Below are 17,210 nucleotides of genomic sequence, written 5' to 3'. Positions count from 1 at the left end.
TGGTCACCCATGTCTGTGAAGTTGGGTTTTATCTTTCTCACTCCCCTCTTTTATATGATGTGCACTGAAGCTCGAACAGGTGCAGAGGGAGAATGGTGAGCTTTTCTTCTGAGACTAAAACAGCCCCTTATCTCTAGTCTTGCAGAGTGAGGTCTTTAAGGAGAAGCTTTTGATATTTATACCAAGGGGTAAATATGAGGGAGGGAAAAACCTAGCTAAATTGAAGGGCAATAATCTACAAGAATGAACAGATACAAGCTAGTTATGATTATATTTATGCTGATAATTAGAAGGCAGCTCATTAGAGGGGTGAGGTTCTAGAACAACAGGAATAGTGGGAGCAAAACTGCCTGCATGGTTCTAGGGAAGGGCTGTGTTCATTTATGAGAGGGATTATATGATGTGGTTGTCTACAGTGAGAAGGAACAAGACTTAATGATTCAGGACATCTATCCCAGTCTTACACTTCTTAAAATAGCTCACAGGTAATGTTTGTAGCTAAAGGGTATAAAATGTGTCTTTCTTAACTCAGAACAGCAGATAGATAGCTGGATAGAGTGGCTTGCTGTGTTATGTATATTTACGCTATTATGTATACTTAGGGTAACTTGAATCTTATGTGCAAAATACGAGCCAGGTGTCCTGGCAAGTGGGTACAACTAGAGGGACAACCTAAGCTTTTCCATCCTGCAAAGGCAGATGAAAAGGCAATGAGGCTGAGTGACTTTATTGCTCTCTCCCAAGTCTTCATCTGTTGCTTTGGTCCCAGTTCAGGAAAGCACCGAGTTTGCCTGTGAGCAGGTGAGCAGTTCCTTTAAGTACAGATTTCAGTGTTTTGATGAAGCTGATGAACTAATAGCTGTTCTGGCTTCGTAAACATTTGTTATTGTAGGGTAATACAGCTGGCTGCTGGACTGCACACACGGAGTTGATATTATAAACCTTTTTGTGAGCATTCACAAACGCCTGAATTTGATTAAGGACACCTATTACCTACATTTTACATATCTTTTACATGAGCACAAAGTATCTGAAGTGTTTTATTTTCTTACTCGTGAACTGTTTAGACAGCTTTAAAAATCACACCTTTTTCAACTTTGTGGAGTTATGCATATCTCTTGATGTCTGCAAGGACTTCAGTAGACCTGCATGTTTTGTCTTCAGCCCTAGCTTATTCCTGCCTGAGATCTCTTTATGTTTTAACAGTGCAATTGTTTAGATACTGTGGTACAGCTACTCTTCCACTCTTATTATGGACTGACTGTATCTAGTTGGGGATTGGGAATTGTGTTGCTTCCTACATCGCAGTATCTTAACACAGTCTGTATGAGATAAGGCACTGGTGCCTGAAGTTAATAATGGGTGTGTGACCTGAGTTACGTTTAAGAGGTTTTAGTGACTTGAAAGTTTACAGCCATACTGGTACAAAGGAGGCAGAAGTAAAAATACTCCTAGTCTATAACATGCTGAGCAAGGCTGTGAGGATGACAGTAAGGCTGTTTGTGGAATATATAGTATGATGCATTAGTAAATTATTTACTCACTGTAAATGTAAAAGTTTATTTGAATATTTATCTGTTATCCATTAAAAGAGTGACCTCTGGCAGGGGGCAATATCAATATCTTGGGATAGTACCATTTCATCTTCTGCTTGCAGAAGAAATGGCCTCTGTTGCCAGCCCTGTAAGATGGACCAAGGAAGACTAGGCACAAGGGGTGAAAAGTTTGCCTCAAATACTTCCCTCTTCACCACCTTCTCTTCCACAGGATTTTTAGAGCACCTCAGACAACATCCCAAATGGATGATTAACTTCAAAATGGCAGAACTCGCAGTGGAGAATGGCAGCTGTATGGACTGGCAAAAGCGATGCCTTGTGTTGGAGTCCCAGCTCTTCAAATTCCGCTTGCAGGCAAGCAAGATCCGAGAGCTGTTAGCTGAAAAGGTGAGGCGGTGGTGGCTTCTTCCACTTTGCACTGAGTTATAGCCTGAAAGCAAAAAAATCCCTAAATGTTGAGCTGTCCAATAAAGCTGTTACTTGCAGTGAGGATTTCTTCCTTGATTACAGTATGTCATTGCACGCTGCTTATCACTTGAGATACAGAGATGTGCCTGTCAGGGTGGTATAAAGCGTCATTAGTGAAAATAAGAATTTGGCCTTGTTTACTGGAAAATCACCAGATATTTGACTTTACTGGAAAACACTGTACCAGCAAGATTTTGAATATCTAAAGCGACTGAGGCAGCTGCGAGCAAAGATGGATATTTTGGATAAGAACAGCAGGCTCAGGACTTGCTGGCAATAGAAAAGCTTACAGGAGTGCAACTTATGCTGTACTGTTAAGAGACTGGACAGGGGTACATGTACTGTCATAGTGTTAGAATAACATTGCATATCCAGTCAAAACATTCTGGGGATCCTGAAGAGCAGGACTAATATACTTTGAGATCTGGATGTTAGAAACTTGCATGGCGTCTGTGGTTTTAGAGACATCTCCTACTAATCTCTTTCAAGTCCCCTAAGTAAACTCATTTGCAATCCTAAGGGAGAAGACTGGCAAAGATTTGAGGGTTTTGTTGTGGGTTTTTTGTTTGTTTGTTTCCATCATGGTGTGAATTTTTAGTGTTTTTTCTTTACCTTAATTTGACTTATTTTTCAATTTTAATTAAAGCTTTTTCACTAACCTCTAATTTGCATAAAATCCAACTTTGTAGGTTGCTGTGGGGTTCCTCCTTTGCTGCAAAATGTGGCTTACATTATCACAGTCCAGTCCAAGGTTGCTCAGACCATTGGAAAGTGAGAACAGTTTCTTTCAGTCACAGTTTGCTAATGAAGTTGAAATCTTTACAGCTGACTGCAGTTTACTCCAAATGATTTTAAGCTGTACCTGATGACAGATATGTTCTAAACTCATTTTTGTGCCATTTTGTTTTATGTAACTTCTATGTGCATGTTCTTTTTTTGTTGTTGATTTTGGATGTAAAAATCAACCAAATGACATCCATTTCAGAGTGGAGCAATTTTCATCCTTGCTGTCACTGTACTTGTGTTTCCACTAATGCTATATACTGCATGAGAGATGCATTCCACCCTTCATATTCTAAGAAATCATGCAATTCTAAGTACCCTCTTCATCTTTTCAAGGTAGCTACTGAGATGGACCTTAGTGATTATTTACCTTGGAAAACATTGGAAGTGGTTGTAAAGTCCATTTAGATAGAGGCGCATTAAAAATATCACGTGGCACAGGTCTGGTAAAGACAGTACTCATGCAATACTCTGTTTGCTGCATTATGGAATCTGTGGCCTCATGATTTTTTAATTTCTGCTTTGAGAAACTTCCTGGCTACCCCCATGCAAAACAAAGAAACCCACCTATCAAACTTTCTTTTTGGAGAACAGGCTTGCCAGAGATCTTTTGACTATCTCTTCAGGGAGGTTTGTGGGCCATGGCAGAGAACGAAATTTTCATCTGCTTCAGGGGGCTCCTCAAGGAAGGGGCCTCACTGCCGTTAATCCAGCCTTTCAGTCAAAGCGATGTTCCCTTTGTTAAGATTAAGGAGCAGCTTGGTTCAGTGATCAGGTTACTCTGTAACTACTCATACTGTGCCGTCCTAGGCTTACTTGAAGGGTCAAAGAGCCAGCAGATTTGCCGGTCCCTACTCTGAATGTCATGTGGGAAGGGGAGAGCCTCGGGGACCGTGGGGCAGCTCCAGCAGGCTCTCGTGATGCAGCTGGACTGGAGTCACCAGAGCTGGTGCTCAGCCCACAATACTGAACACCGCTATTGCCAAGTGTCCCGTGCCTCAGGTTCCTGGCAGCACTGCAATGACTTGCTCAGAGACCCTCCTTCCCTCCTCAGTCACCACAGGGCTCCCCAGCAGTCACAGCAACTGGGGCTCCTATCCACGCTGCATCCTTCTCCCCCTCAGATGGGCAATGATGCAGAACCAAAGGAGGCACCTGCTTTATGCATATTGATGCCAGCTCCAGGGATTTTTATCATAGATTTTATTGCAACTGTGATTTTCAATTTATTTTTTTTTCCTTACAGTTCTATCTGTGAGAATTAAGAGATTCAGACTTATTTGAAAGAGTATTGCATTTTCAAAAATGTTTTTTGGAGGAGTGGGGGAGATCTTGAAAAATGTGAAGTGGGCACAGTTTGAAGCTATGTTGCCAACATGTGGTGAGCATTGCCCCTGAGATCCTCTGATATGGTTTGCAGCAACAGGAAAATCTAAAAAAAATAAAATTATTTGCCAGTGAAAATGAAGAACAATGTTAACAGCGGTGTGATACTTGTTCACCAGCTAGGTTGTCTCAGGGGTCTGGAAGCTACTGATTGAAAGGCTTGGAAGCCTAATTCTCCCCACGTTTAAACAAAAATACCCCAACCACTCATGCCTGGCATTGGTAGCACAGTGTGCGCTAACAGTTTAAATACTTCAGATTTTTAAAATCCGCTTAGATTGAATAATCTAGATCGCTGTTCAGAACATGAGGAATTTAAAACTCAATGGTTTAACTGCCAGTGCCCTAGTTCACATGGTATGAACTTCCACATTGGTAGCCTGGTCTGAGCTATCAAGCGGTGCCGCCCAAGCTGCGCAGAGCCTGGCTGCAGGTTGGTGTGGCAGACGGACCCCAGACCCTGGCCTCCAAGAAAAATCTCTGCCGTCCTGCTGGACCCCCACAGACCACTGGATCCCTGGGTCCTGCCTTGTTGTGGATGTCAGCAGGGATCTGGTCTCTTTGGAAACGGGCACTTTCTGACTTTCTTGTACGCGCACAAAGAAAGGACTAGTCCTCTGGTGGTGAGCGACATAACAGGCTGTTGCCTTGGCAGCAAGATGACCTGGTTAGGAGTGAGCTCTGGAAGAGAACAGCAGTAGGAAAATGAGGCTGAGACGTCCAGGAACTTCTTTCACTCAATTTTGTTTAGTATGTTCTGAGCCATCAGGAGGGAAAGCCTGTGTGAATGGTTGATAGGAAGATCTTTGGCAGATTTTAGGAGGGCCATCTGGGTTCCTTTTAACCTGCTTCTGTCTTACTTTAATAAACAATGAACACTTGGAAAAAGCCTCTTTTGTCTCATGCAGGCATGGCTATACAACTAGGCCTGCTTGTCTCTATACAAGTTGTCTGTGCTAATGTTTGGGAGAAGAGTTACTTGAATTTGGCTTGGTCACTAAGGTTTTTTCTGTGACCTGGGTCAAGTTGCTTAGTAGCATTTGTCAAATTATAAAGCATTTTGAATGAAAGGACCCATGTAAATACTAAGCATTATTATTATTTCATTGAGGGATTTGAAAGAGCCTTACAAGCATGGATGTATTAAATCTGAATGCGCTCCAGTGAGACAGCTGACACTGGGAGTGGGTGGAGTAATCATTTTGTGTACATGAGAAACACGGCAGTTATTTAACAGTTCATAGTAGGACAATCCAACAATGTAGTACAGGAAGTTAAGAAAAGTACAAGTTCATTTAAGGCTATGGAGGGAATTATGGTGACAAAAGTAATTGATTTGACTGGAACTTAGCCAGGTCACCCTGCTTGCACAAGAAGTTTCATAACTCCTTACTGATCGGGAGTGGTCCCAACATACATTCTCTGTCCTGATCAGGATCCAGGACTGCTAGTCAAACTGTCATGAGGCTGGAATAACAAGGAGTTTTTCAGTCAGAACAGTGCTGTCTTCTTAAAATAACCCGAGTCTTTCATGGAGATCACCTACCTTGTGGAGGATTGAATTATTAGTCTAAGAGAATAACTTTTGGGAAAAGGCCCAGAGATTCATCTAAACTCTGTGCTGTGAATGTAGACCCGGTCAATTCATCAGAAAACTAGCAGAGGCCATTCACTCTGAAGCTACTGTCATAAACAGCCTTTGTTTCACAAGGTCTATTATGTCTCCAGTTAGCATCTCTCTTTCCCCAGTATATTTTGCAGCTACTGTGATGACTATCCAGAGACTAATAGATAAATGCATGGGTAGATCACTGTTCCTGATGGACACAGACTCATGTCGTAACCCAGACCACTGCTGCTGGTGTTAGATTACCTTGAGCTCAGACTCTACCAAGACTCTCAAAGACTGGGTCTTCGGTCAGAGCAGCTTCAGCTGTCTGTGCAATCTTCTGTGGCATGTCTCTGTTCCTCTGCCAAAGAAGTGTCCTTGATTTGGATATTAAGCTCCATAGACTGTGATGTCTTTGATTGCTCCACTGAAAAAGCAAACTTGAGAGGTATCATACTAAATGTGGCATGTTCTCATCTTCATGGTTTGAATTTGTTACAGCATGGCTTTTTTAGTTATATAACTGTTCAGGTGTCTACGTATACATACCTTTCTGATATGTTTGTCAGTAGGTGTCAGCCTGCTCTTATGATCAATGTGTATGTATGAAAAGAGAGTTGTCTTGTTGCCATCTGAAGGAAGGGAAATGGAAACACAGGAATGATGTCGTCTCCATTCAGGGTGATCAACCCAGGAGGAATAAGTCCCATTTTCAGAAGTATTAGTTTGGTCCTCATAGTGACCAACCTGAATACTTCGCTCCAGTGCTTTACCAAGAATCGCGAAATGCATTGGAGAGAAAAGGAGCCCAGTTCCTTTTATAGTTTGTTTTCTGCTTGAAGCATGATTCTTTTAATCTTCTGAAGCTGCTCATATGTTATTCCTTCATTAGTCAAACACAAGTAAATACTGGAAACTCTGTGAAGCATTCCTCAAATTTTGCAGTTTTGTGGATGAAACTTAGTGTCACTGACTTCATATTACTGGGCTTAAATCTGAGACCCATCGAAGCAGGGCAGGTGGAGGAAGATGACCTTGAAAGCACTGAACGAGATCCTTAGTTGCTATTTGAGGGAAGGAAGAAAAAAAAAAAGACTGGGCTCTAGTGGTAAGCTGTTAGAGGAACCCCAGGTACATCTGCATTTCACTGAGAATGAAGTGATCTATATACATTTAGAATAAAATTCTGTTCAGTGTCCTTTGACTTCAGTAGCAGCAATGCTCAGATAAAGAATCACAGAACTGTCCGTTTGCAAAGCTCTTTAAAAAGAAGAGAAGCATAGGAAAATTAAGGTCATTGTTAATCTTGTCAGTTATGAGCCTGTGATGCTTTTGAAGTCAAAACAAAGTATTCATTGGTTATAATGTGACATCATACAGAACCTGCTGTGAGATTTACAAGATGTATTCATTTTTATTTACCATTGTGAATGAATCCTAGCTGAAATAAAGCCAGGAAAGAATGGCACACTGTAGACAGGCTTCTTGCAGGGACAACCCATGGTGTGTAAATTGTAGAGACAGGGTCAAGACTTTGGGACTATTCCCTTGACCCGTGTAATGAATGATGAAGCTCACTAATGAGAAAACAGTTCTAGTAAATTCAAAGTAGGGCAGAAGACTGGAAAAGGTCAAAGGCTTTTTTTCCTGGTCAAAGCTGTCCAGTTAACCCAAAAGATGCCAAAGATCTGTAGACCTGCACAAGAAATGGAAGATTCCTGAGTAAAACAGGTGAATTTCCAGGTGATGTTAATTTCTTTTCTTTCTTTCCTCCTCTCCCCTCCTTCTCTTCTGGCTCTGAAGATGCAGGAATTGGAACAGAGAGTGATAGAAGCAGAGCAAAGAGCTGAGGATGCAGAGAAACAGGTAAGAGATTCTCTTATGGTTGCTCTGGTACAAGCCCAGCAGTAACTTACTCTAAATTTCCTCCAGTCTAGCATACAGACAGCACTCTGCAGTGCTGTTCTCTGCTAGGGAAACATTGGTTTACAGTGGTGAAGGATTTTCTGGTCTAATTCCCAGTCTTTGAGCCTGAGCTGTGAACAGGCACCTAATTAGCTTCAACCCTAAGTGAAAACCAGCACCTTATATCTGCCTCTGGGCTTCACAGCCTTTACCCCCTCATCCATGATAGGCATGCTTGGTTATGGAAAAGGAAGGGGATGTTGTACCTCAGGATTAAAGTGCAGAGATAGAACTGCCTGGCAGATCCTCAGAAAACAAATACTTAAGAGTACTGGTAAAGACTTGTCTATAAGTAGAGGAGGTTCTGCGAAAGAAGTAAGGGTGTGTCTGCAAAACCTATCAGTTGTTTTGGACTTTCTTTTTAATAATTACTGCCTGGCTCGGGAGCCCATGGAGAAAAACAGTAAGAGCTAGATTCATTGCAGATTACTGTAACCATCTAAAAATTAGGCATATTGTCTAAGCTAGTCCTTCTATGCTTCTTGAATAATGGAGAAGGGGAGAGAGAGACTTCAGCTTCTGAACAGGCTATGAAGAATAATGGACCTTTAAGAAGCAGACTGTTGTACAGTCTGTGCTGTAAGGAGTATTATAAAAACAAAAGAGTCAGGAAGGGCCAGATGGTCTGAGCTCCTGCATCACTGCAGACCACTGCTGAAGGGAAAGTTTGAAGTGAACCAGCTCACTCTAGCTGGACAAGAAAGCTGGACGATGTAGCATTGAGTCAGAGATTAAAGTCCAGAACTAAAAGCTGTGCAAGATGGCCAAGAATAGCTGTCAAAGATTCAGTAGTGAAGGACTGAAAAGGCAGTGTTAAGCACTGGGAAACATACTGCCTAAGAATCAAGAACTTGAAGTACCTGGTAAGGTATTCTGTCTGCAGAATGTACTATTCCATGTCAGTTTGATACTGACATCAAGATTTTTTTCTGACCAGCTTAAATATAGGAAAGATGCTATGTCTAGTCACCATGCTGTTGGCCTCTATGCTAGATCAGCAACTGCCAGCCAAGAGTTGTTCTTGAGAATGATATCAGTGAGTCCACACCTGACCAAGACCAGCAAAGGTAGCATTGTCACTGTGACAGCACCGGCAGGAAATAGAGTTATTGCCACAGGCCAATGAAGGGGGTTTCGTACTAGCAGACACCTCAACGGCAGAAGTAGAGTGTCCATGATATGGTAAGATGCAATGACAGCAAGAGAGCAGATGGAGAGCAAGTCAAATCCAGGGCAGAGAATGGGCAAGAAAGGGAGAACTTCGCTGAGAAGGTGTAGAAGAAATGAGGGTTGCCTTCCCTCACCTTCCAACAGCAGAAATGACGGTTGCCTTCATTCGCCTGCCACCACCAGTTCTGCAGCCATGTGTTGGCAGATCCTAAAGACTAGCAACCCTCAAAGTTTGCCTTTCCAGGAGCCTTATCCATATCCAGAGATAAGTGTTCCTAGAGAAATACTTCATTGCTACCTGACAGCCTGAAGAAGTGGCAGCATAGGAGTAGGGCCATTCCTTTCCACTAGCAAGTATATTCACCATGAATGAGAAGCAGCTGACAAATGAGAGGGCTCCACATCAAGTACAAAATCCCTTGTTATCTTTCTCTCCAGGAGTCTGGGGGGTTGGATTTGTTAATTCAATGGGCTCCCTGTAGCTGCCAACCTCAATTAAGGAAATCACATGTTTGCAGTCCCCTCTCTGAGCCTCTAGTACAGAGTCAGCATTTGGGCATCAGACAGAAAGGGGGGGCCATTTCTTTTTACTATAATCACCCTAAACTCTAATGAAAACACATCCGACTCAGCAGGCTTAGTTTTCTGGCTCGGATGTTGGGCGCCTACCTTTCTGATTCAGTATGAGGAAGAGGCAGTTTGCTTCTCTGCCTAATGCAGGCAGACAGGAGGACAAAACACAGCTTCTGCAAGTATGAAGTGTAGGCTGTTCGACAGAGCGTGAGTAACTGTCTTGCACAGACTCTGTGAAGTGCTCAGATCATTGCCTGCATTCTGCCTTCCTGGTTCCAAATTCATGCCAAATTAATGGTATCTGGAGTTGGTTTCTTTGCAGATTTAGTCTCTCTGGGTTGTATTGGAACCAGATATTTTCCCATCATTGAATGTTGCAATTAGCAGGTTTGAGTTGACAGAATTCTATTTACCTTTAGAAATGAAGTCTTATAATCCATTGCAATAGGATGAGATAATGATAAAACAGACTGGCATATCGAGAGACATAGCTTTTGAAGAAAGCAAAGAGGTTTTAAAAATTTGCCAAAAACCTGAAAGGTTTCAGCAGTAGCTAGATTTTAGTGCATTGAAACTTTGTCTGTAGCGAAGGAGCATTACACTGGTGCTTTTCCTGCTGAGATGAACAACTGTTGGCACTGGCAGGAGCTCAAAGATAGGCAAAGCTTCTGAAATATCTAACACAGTAACTGCTTAGCAGGTCTGGAGAAAACACACTTGTCTGAAAGCCAGAAGTTGCCAAACATTGTCTAGGCTGGGGATAGAGGAGGAAGGAACTCCATAGTACATTTCCCTATAGAAATCTTGATCTGAAGCATATGGCCAGGGTTTTGCGGTATATACCTTGGTAGTGAATGAGGTAAAAAGCTGGCCACAGTATTGCAAGGGAGGAAAATGTGGTGTATCTTGCCGATATGTCTATGTAGACTATGGTGCCCGTATGGTCTCTTTGACTAATAGTGTGCAAATATTTCACAATCCACAGTGTGTTTATCTGTTCATGGTTCAGTTTGCATCTGTTACTGCTTCAGCATTACAAATGAATGGACAATGTTCTTTCCACAAATGTGTATATAAACTGTGACCTGAAGGGTTTGGGTTTTTTTTCTTCCTTTCCCAACTTCAAAAATATGAAACCTGCAAATACTCTCAGTTAGGGTCTGACCACTAAACAAGTAGCTCCTTCATTTGCATTGTTTTGGCTTTTTTTAATCCCCCTCTGGTTGTCATTACAGGTCAGAGTTATGGAAGAGAAGATAAAACTAGCCAACGTGAAGACCAGTGAATCAGACAACACTCTGCACAGGAAATACCAGGAGCTGATGGGCACAGTGCAAGGGAAGGAAGCTCAGATCAACAGATTGGAGACACAGCTAGCAAAACAGGTACAGATATTTTCTACAGGGAGACCTATAGCTTCCTTGAGTTGGAGGGACTCTGTAATGTATGTTTCAAAGGTACAGATTATGTCTCCATTACATATTAGCCTCTCAGTTGCTTTCAGATCAGCTGTAAAATGATGCCCTGTTCAGTGCAAGATCCTCTCCTTCCTTTTTTCTTTTCAGGCAAAAACATCCATTCAGCCTCAGTAGCCCTTGCCTCTTCATTATAGGAGATTCGTCAATGTCCTTAAAGGGCTTCCCTATGTTAGTGTCGAGTCAGTGTTGAGACCCTAAGTTGTAATGCTAGAGTCTGGTCACAGTATTTTTCTGGCTTCCTAGCATATAGATTGCTCTGCAAAATCATTATATATCCCATCTCTGACTCTGCATATGCTGCTTCTTGGGAAGGGACTTACCCCAGTCTTCAGCAATCCTTTAGCATAGTTCATCTCTTGTCAGATGTCCTCATTATAAAAGATCAGCTGTTTCCTGGTATGGATAGTTCTTAGTCTCTTCCATTTTCAGTTGGTGGAAGGAAGGAGATAAATCTACAGCGGGGCTTGTATTTCGGCTCTAGTAAAGGCCTTGCCCTGTGGTCTTTATAACGTGAGTAATGAGGTATTCTTCTATGTTGCTAAGTAAATTACTTTTAAATGGAAATCACTCCCTAGAATTTTACACAAAAAAATACTTTTCCATTTGAGTTACATTTTACATCTAACTGTCACATATTTCAAGGGCAAAATAGATTCGTAAGCTGTCTGAACTTATTCAGACCATGTGTAGTGTGGACATCAGGCATCAGATTTTTTGTAGTATTCTGGGCTTCAGGTCACTTTCCCAGGCCAGCTTGCTCAGGCAGAATGTAGATGAATTTTCTGCATTTTGGAGGAGAAAGAAGGTATTCGGAAGGAGCTACAATAGCGATCAAGGTCTGGAAGACCCTCTTGCAATCAAAGATGGAAGAAATTCTGGTTTACCCAAAAAAGTGCTGTGTGATTTGATTAAAGTCAACAAACACGAGTGGGGAAAAATGTTCTATTAGTAGAAATCTTTTTATTCTAGCAACAAGAGGCAAAGTGAGATTCTAGAAATGAAAGCTGAAGCTTGACAATTTCAGACAGGAAACACTCTTTATTAGGGTCACCAGTTTAGTTTCAGAATTGGATGGGATGGTGGCAGTGCTGGAAGGTCACTAAGGGTCCCTGTAAGGCATCCTAATTTTTTTCACTGGGATGGGGAGAGCTGTGGAGTTCAGAGCGTTAATAAGAGAACACTGAGATCATGTCTGGACCACACAATAGCACGGGACACAAAGAATCTCTAACTGCTTCTGGATCTTAGGCAGAGCACCCATAGATGCAGTTATTGTGCTTTGAGTGAATTGGTTCTGCTTAGAGGCAGGGCTTACTAAGCTCTGTGACAATGCTGACGTCATGTCACTATTCTACTTTAGGACCCTAAATAAAATCTTGGCATTGAGCTTCACTGTGTAACATAGCAATATTCTGAATCTTTTACCTCTTGGTCCCTGATCTGAGACAAGTCCAGGTCATTAGGCGTTCAGAGGCATTACCCATGTGATGGATATTCAGAGGACTATTGTAGATCTACTATATGGGCCAGGTCATTTCAGACCAGTAGGCACATCTAATTCTAACCCCAGCAGAGTATGGTGCCTGATGATTAGGAACACACACAGCCATATTCAAGGAGAAAAACGAAATAAATATTCCTCTTGAAGCATCAGATTTGTTTACTTTTATTTCATTATGCTCAACTACGAATGTTACTGCTACCCATAATGTTGCCAAGGTCTATTTTAAAGTCGGCAAACTTATTTGAATAAGAGCTTGTAAATATGCAGTTGTGGTGATGAATAGCACATGGTGATTAAAAGCAATGTGAAGATGTGGGGAATTTCCTACAGTCTACTATGTATTTATATGGTATTCATTAAGTGAACTTACACTCTTCAGTGTGAAAAGTGTCAGTAAGTACTGACACTTTTATTATCATAATTACTGGTGTTTGTTCACATCTGGGAAAAAAAAAAATCTAGCAGGGAAACCACCAATTGCTACCAGAAGGTATTACTTTTGTCCATTTAATTAGACAAACCAGGGCTGAATGTGCTATATAGAGTATATTTCCCCTTCCCTCACTCCTGGAACTGATTTCTCCTTGTAATTGTTTAAATCGTTATGTACATAGAACTTTCAGTGACATTGCTTCCCATGAAGCCACACAGGAGATGAACAGAAGGCTTCAGGTGATTGTAGTATCAATCCAGCATCTTTCAAAGGAAATTTCCAGAAAAGTCAAAAAAAGCATCTGAGAAAACACAGCTGCAAAAATGATGATGTAGCAATATTACCCAAGCAGATACTAGGGGAAAAATGTTCATTGTACAAATCAACAATATTCCCATAACACCTTTGTGTGGACTAGACCCTGTTTTAATGGATATGTAAACATACAACCACTTAGACCATCTCAAAACCTCCTAGCAAGTCTTGGTGTTTCAAGGTCAAGTTCTGGAGCTTTTTTTATGCTGAGTCTGCTGTCTTCCCCCCCCTCCCCCCTCTTTAATTTACTTTCTCAATGAGAATATTGTGTGTTAAATATGTTGTTGTTATTTTCCATCTCATGCACCTTTAAAGTCTATACTCTACACCTGTGCTTGCAGCAATTGAATCCCTTTTGCTTGGAGTTATTACAATGTTTTGTAAATCACTTACAGGCGCTGCTTAATTCTTATTAACTTCAGCCAACAATACGTGTCTGTAGGCTGGGGGAACACTACAGGTGCTTAACAGCAAACAGCAACATTGCAAAACCATCTAAACCAGTAAAAGTTGCAGACTGTACTCAAAAGAAACTGTGGTAGGTGGGCAATCGTTACCTGAGCTAGATTTTGCTATTCCACAACAAACTCTTGAAACATCCCTCTGAGTTTGACTCCAGGGACCACGTAAGACAACTTAAAGCTTGATTTTTCAGAGGCTAGCTAAATAATAATATCCAAATAGCAGTCTTAAATCTTGCATCTGGAATGGGAGCTTCAATGTTTAAGTCACTCATGATGCAGTGACTTACTGAGAACAATTAGTTGTACTCTCCTAATGCATCTAATCTTTTTTTGGCACAGAAACAGTTGAGGACTGAGGAAGCCAAAATTGTTCAAGAAAAAGCTGCCAAGATCAAAGAGTGGGTAACACTTAAGCTGAGAGAGGTGAGTCTCTTGCTTGCTGCCAGGTTTCAAGGTCTATGAGTAGGTACAGTGGCTGCACTGCCAATGGGCTCCTATGTAGGCCAATAGTCTGAGGACAGTTAGTCTGCCACAGAGGTTTTCTGCTTTTTTGGCCCTACACATGTGCAGTTGCAGAGCTAGGGTTGTCCCTCTTATTGAGGGCTGTTTACTGCTTTGGGCAAACTATAAATGACTGCAAAGTCACTAATGCCTGAAAGCAGTTTCTGAAGATGTACTGGTCACAAGTGGCTTTCACCTAGCTTTCCTCTGCCTCTCCCTTTTTTCTCTGGGTGCAGTTTCTGTCTCTCTTTCTGGCAAAGCAGCTGTGACACAAACACGTCCTTTGCTCTTCCTCAATTTGCCATCTCTGACTAAGGTTGTTTTCCTGCTGCCCAGCATTTTCTCATGTCTAACCTCTCCCTCCTATCCATCCTGTGGACTTATGCCTCTATCTGGGCCTAATTCAATACCCTCTAGAAAAACTGAGAGAGAGCAATGGGTCAGCACACAGTTTTAAAGGTGCAGTAATGGTTTACAGCTGGGAGTGGGGCACTCTGGTCTTCCCCTTTTATTCCAAGTTAAAGCTATAGATTTCCCAGTTTATGCCAGAAAGGGAAATTGTTGGAGTTGGAAGAAGCAGTCTTTGTGGGCACTAATTTTGTTGTGATGTGACTTTGTAATCCCATTAGATTGCCTAGGTAATTCACAGAGCTGCTGTGCTTCTCTTTCATTTTCCTATATGAGATAACTTAAGGTGCATCTACATTACTGACTGGTGCAGCATAAAGGAGGAAGCACAGGGGTTGAGTTCGTGTGACCTGCTGTGAATCCAGGACCCTGCGTTCACATTGTATCTTTACTGGTAATGAAGTTGGTTCCAGATGCTGATTCTAGGTACATACCGTGCACAAGTGAACCACTGCCAACTGAAGGACTTTGCATCTGTGTTGCAAATGGGTTGCTCTAGACAGCACACTGGGTGCAATTACAACTTTGATTCCATCAAGAGGCAAGCCTCTTTGGATGCACCACTGCTGTGTTTAATAATGTATGTTGAGATACTTCAAGCAAAGGCGTAAGGCAAATTTGCAAAGAATCACTTGTGCACTAATTGCAAATGTAAATGCACCCTTAATGGTTTGGTTTGTTTTTTTGTTTCTTGTTTGGTTTTTTTTTTTCATTCCTTTGGTTCTGTGGGGGATCTCCTTTTACCACATACAGGGTAAGAGGGAAAAATGCTCCTCCTGGATGATAGTTTTTTGATTGTCTCTTATGTGACAGTTCTCTCTGGAACAGGAGTAAATGATAAACAATAGCAGGGAAGGAAGTTAAAAGACCTGTTTGAGAAGTTCATACAGTATATACAGAGGCTATTTGAGAAAGCGCAGCAAAGTGTTTAAGTGGGTTGTCCAGTGGAGCTGCTGAGTAGAAGGATTTCAAGGTGACTGGCATACTCACCCATCTTTTTTTCCTTTTCCTGTTAAGATACTTGAATTTAATAAAGAAGAAGACATGTTCTGTATCGTGGAACACACACAGTTTTGCATTATTTTTCAGTTTTTATTATTGTTGTTTCATAGCTTGAGCTAGAAAATTACCACCTGAAAAACTGTAATCAGAGGCTGACGGAGCAAATTGAAGCCCTTCAGGATACATTGCAAGGTAAATGTGTTCACCTGGCACTGTAGCCTAGTAACCACCACAGGAGTGGAAGTCAGCATTCCTGGGTTGTTTTCTTAACTTTGTCAGAAATTAGCACTTGTGACAGTGAGCAAGCAGTAAAATTGCTCTGTTCCTGAGTGGCCCATTTTTAAGATGGGAATAACATTGCTTACCTGCCTTAAAAACTCTTAATTGGTTTCCCACCTGTGACTGAACACAGACCCTTTTTTCAGAGTCTGCTTTTGCCATTAAAATAAGCCGCTGAGTTCCTGAATTAGAAGCACTCTTTGGAATACATAGCAAAACTCTCCATTCACTTCAGTGGTGCAGGGTAGAAGTCCCTGAGGTATTTCACTTTACTTCCATGTGTGAATTATTCTCATCCCCACAGAACCTCTGCTGGCATGTGAGCTGAGTAACTGGGGACTGAATGGGTGGGCCAAGGCAGCAGCTGTCTGGTCTGCCTTTAGAAGCTGGGTTCCTCTGTTCTATCAGGTTGGGTTGGAGAAAGCTGCTTACGGTGCTTGTGCTTTTGTGGTTCTTGTTTGATGGATAGATGGAGAACTTTGGTCTCCAGGGCTTGAAATCAGCACCTTTCATCGCAACACATTTTGAAGAGGAAATTCACTCTTAGCCATTTTCATCCTGTTTTTTTTCAATGAGCTTGGTTTGGTCACAGTAGGATGACCTAGTTTCCAGAACTTCACTGGGCATGTAGGTAGGGGGCATTTCTTTCCTTCAGAAGTCTTTCTGGTATTCCTATCACTCTGCAGCAAGGGAATAGGGCAAAATTCCTTCTAAATCCCACCACGTTTCTGGCTAAATGCTTTATCACTGGGTTTTTCTCATCCCCTCTGGCTCTGGCTGTTTACAAAAAGAGAATGGCTGGTAAGCTGCGTTAATAATCTGGTATTAAGTGTTCCCTGGATCCCAACTCTCTGGGCAGTAAACAGCTCTGCCCTCTCTTCTTATTCTCCACTAGTCTCACTGTGCCAGCCTGAATTCAAAGGCCTCTGCAGAGAGACAAATCTTTTCTTGCTTGCCATGCTGACAATAACAGCCTCCTCTGCTTCATGTCCTGTCACAACTAGGAAGCTGCAAAAATATCAATAATATTTAAAATGAAGGGCCTCTTATCAGTCTACACTAATGATTTACCTCAGGAGCAGAGCAAAATGTGTGCCAGGATTTGTGTGTGCCAGCATTATGTGTTAGGAATAGCTTTGTTAGCATTCAGTTCCTTGTGACTCAAGTGCCAAGGTCAGGCTCTCATGGTTGTCTTTTTCTCAGCTGTGTTTCCGAGAGTGGGTTTCATCCTCTCCACAATCAACAGTGATTTATTCTGCTGTTTGTCCTTCCCTCTGTTACTTTGTGTCTTCAGTTTGTTTCTACTTCCTTGTAAA

General features: G+C 41.9%; 1 protein-coding gene across 1 annotated transcript in view; it reads left to right on the top strand.

The window, feature by feature from the left end:
• Positions 1 to 1,802: 1,802 nt before the first annotated feature.
• PLEKHH1 (pleckstrin homology, MyTH4 and FERM domain containing H1) overlaps positions 1,803 to 17,210 on the top strand; it is a 44,801-nt gene continuing 29,393 nt past the window's right edge. The window contains exons 1-5 of the mRNA XM_049825880.1: positions 1,803 to 1,943; positions 7,606 to 7,668; positions 10,746 to 10,895; positions 14,044 to 14,127; positions 15,726 to 15,807. Coding sequence (XP_049681837.1) covers positions 1,803 to 1,943; positions 7,606 to 7,668; positions 10,746 to 10,895; positions 14,044 to 14,127; positions 15,726 to 15,807 — 520 coding nt within the window. The remainder of the gene's footprint in view (positions 1,944 to 7,605; positions 7,669 to 10,745; positions 10,896 to 14,043; positions 14,128 to 15,725; positions 15,808 to 17,210) is intronic.

Source organism: Accipiter gentilis, chromosome 22 (assembly GCF_929443795.1).
Source record: "Accipiter gentilis chromosome 22, bAccGen1.1, whole genome shotgun sequence".
Taxonomy (NCBI): domain Eukaryota; kingdom Metazoa; phylum Chordata; class Aves; order Accipitriformes; family Accipitridae; genus Astur; species Astur gentilis.
The sequence above is the reverse complement of the archived record's forward strand: the minus strand, read 5'-3'. Positions and strand labels throughout refer to the sequence as shown.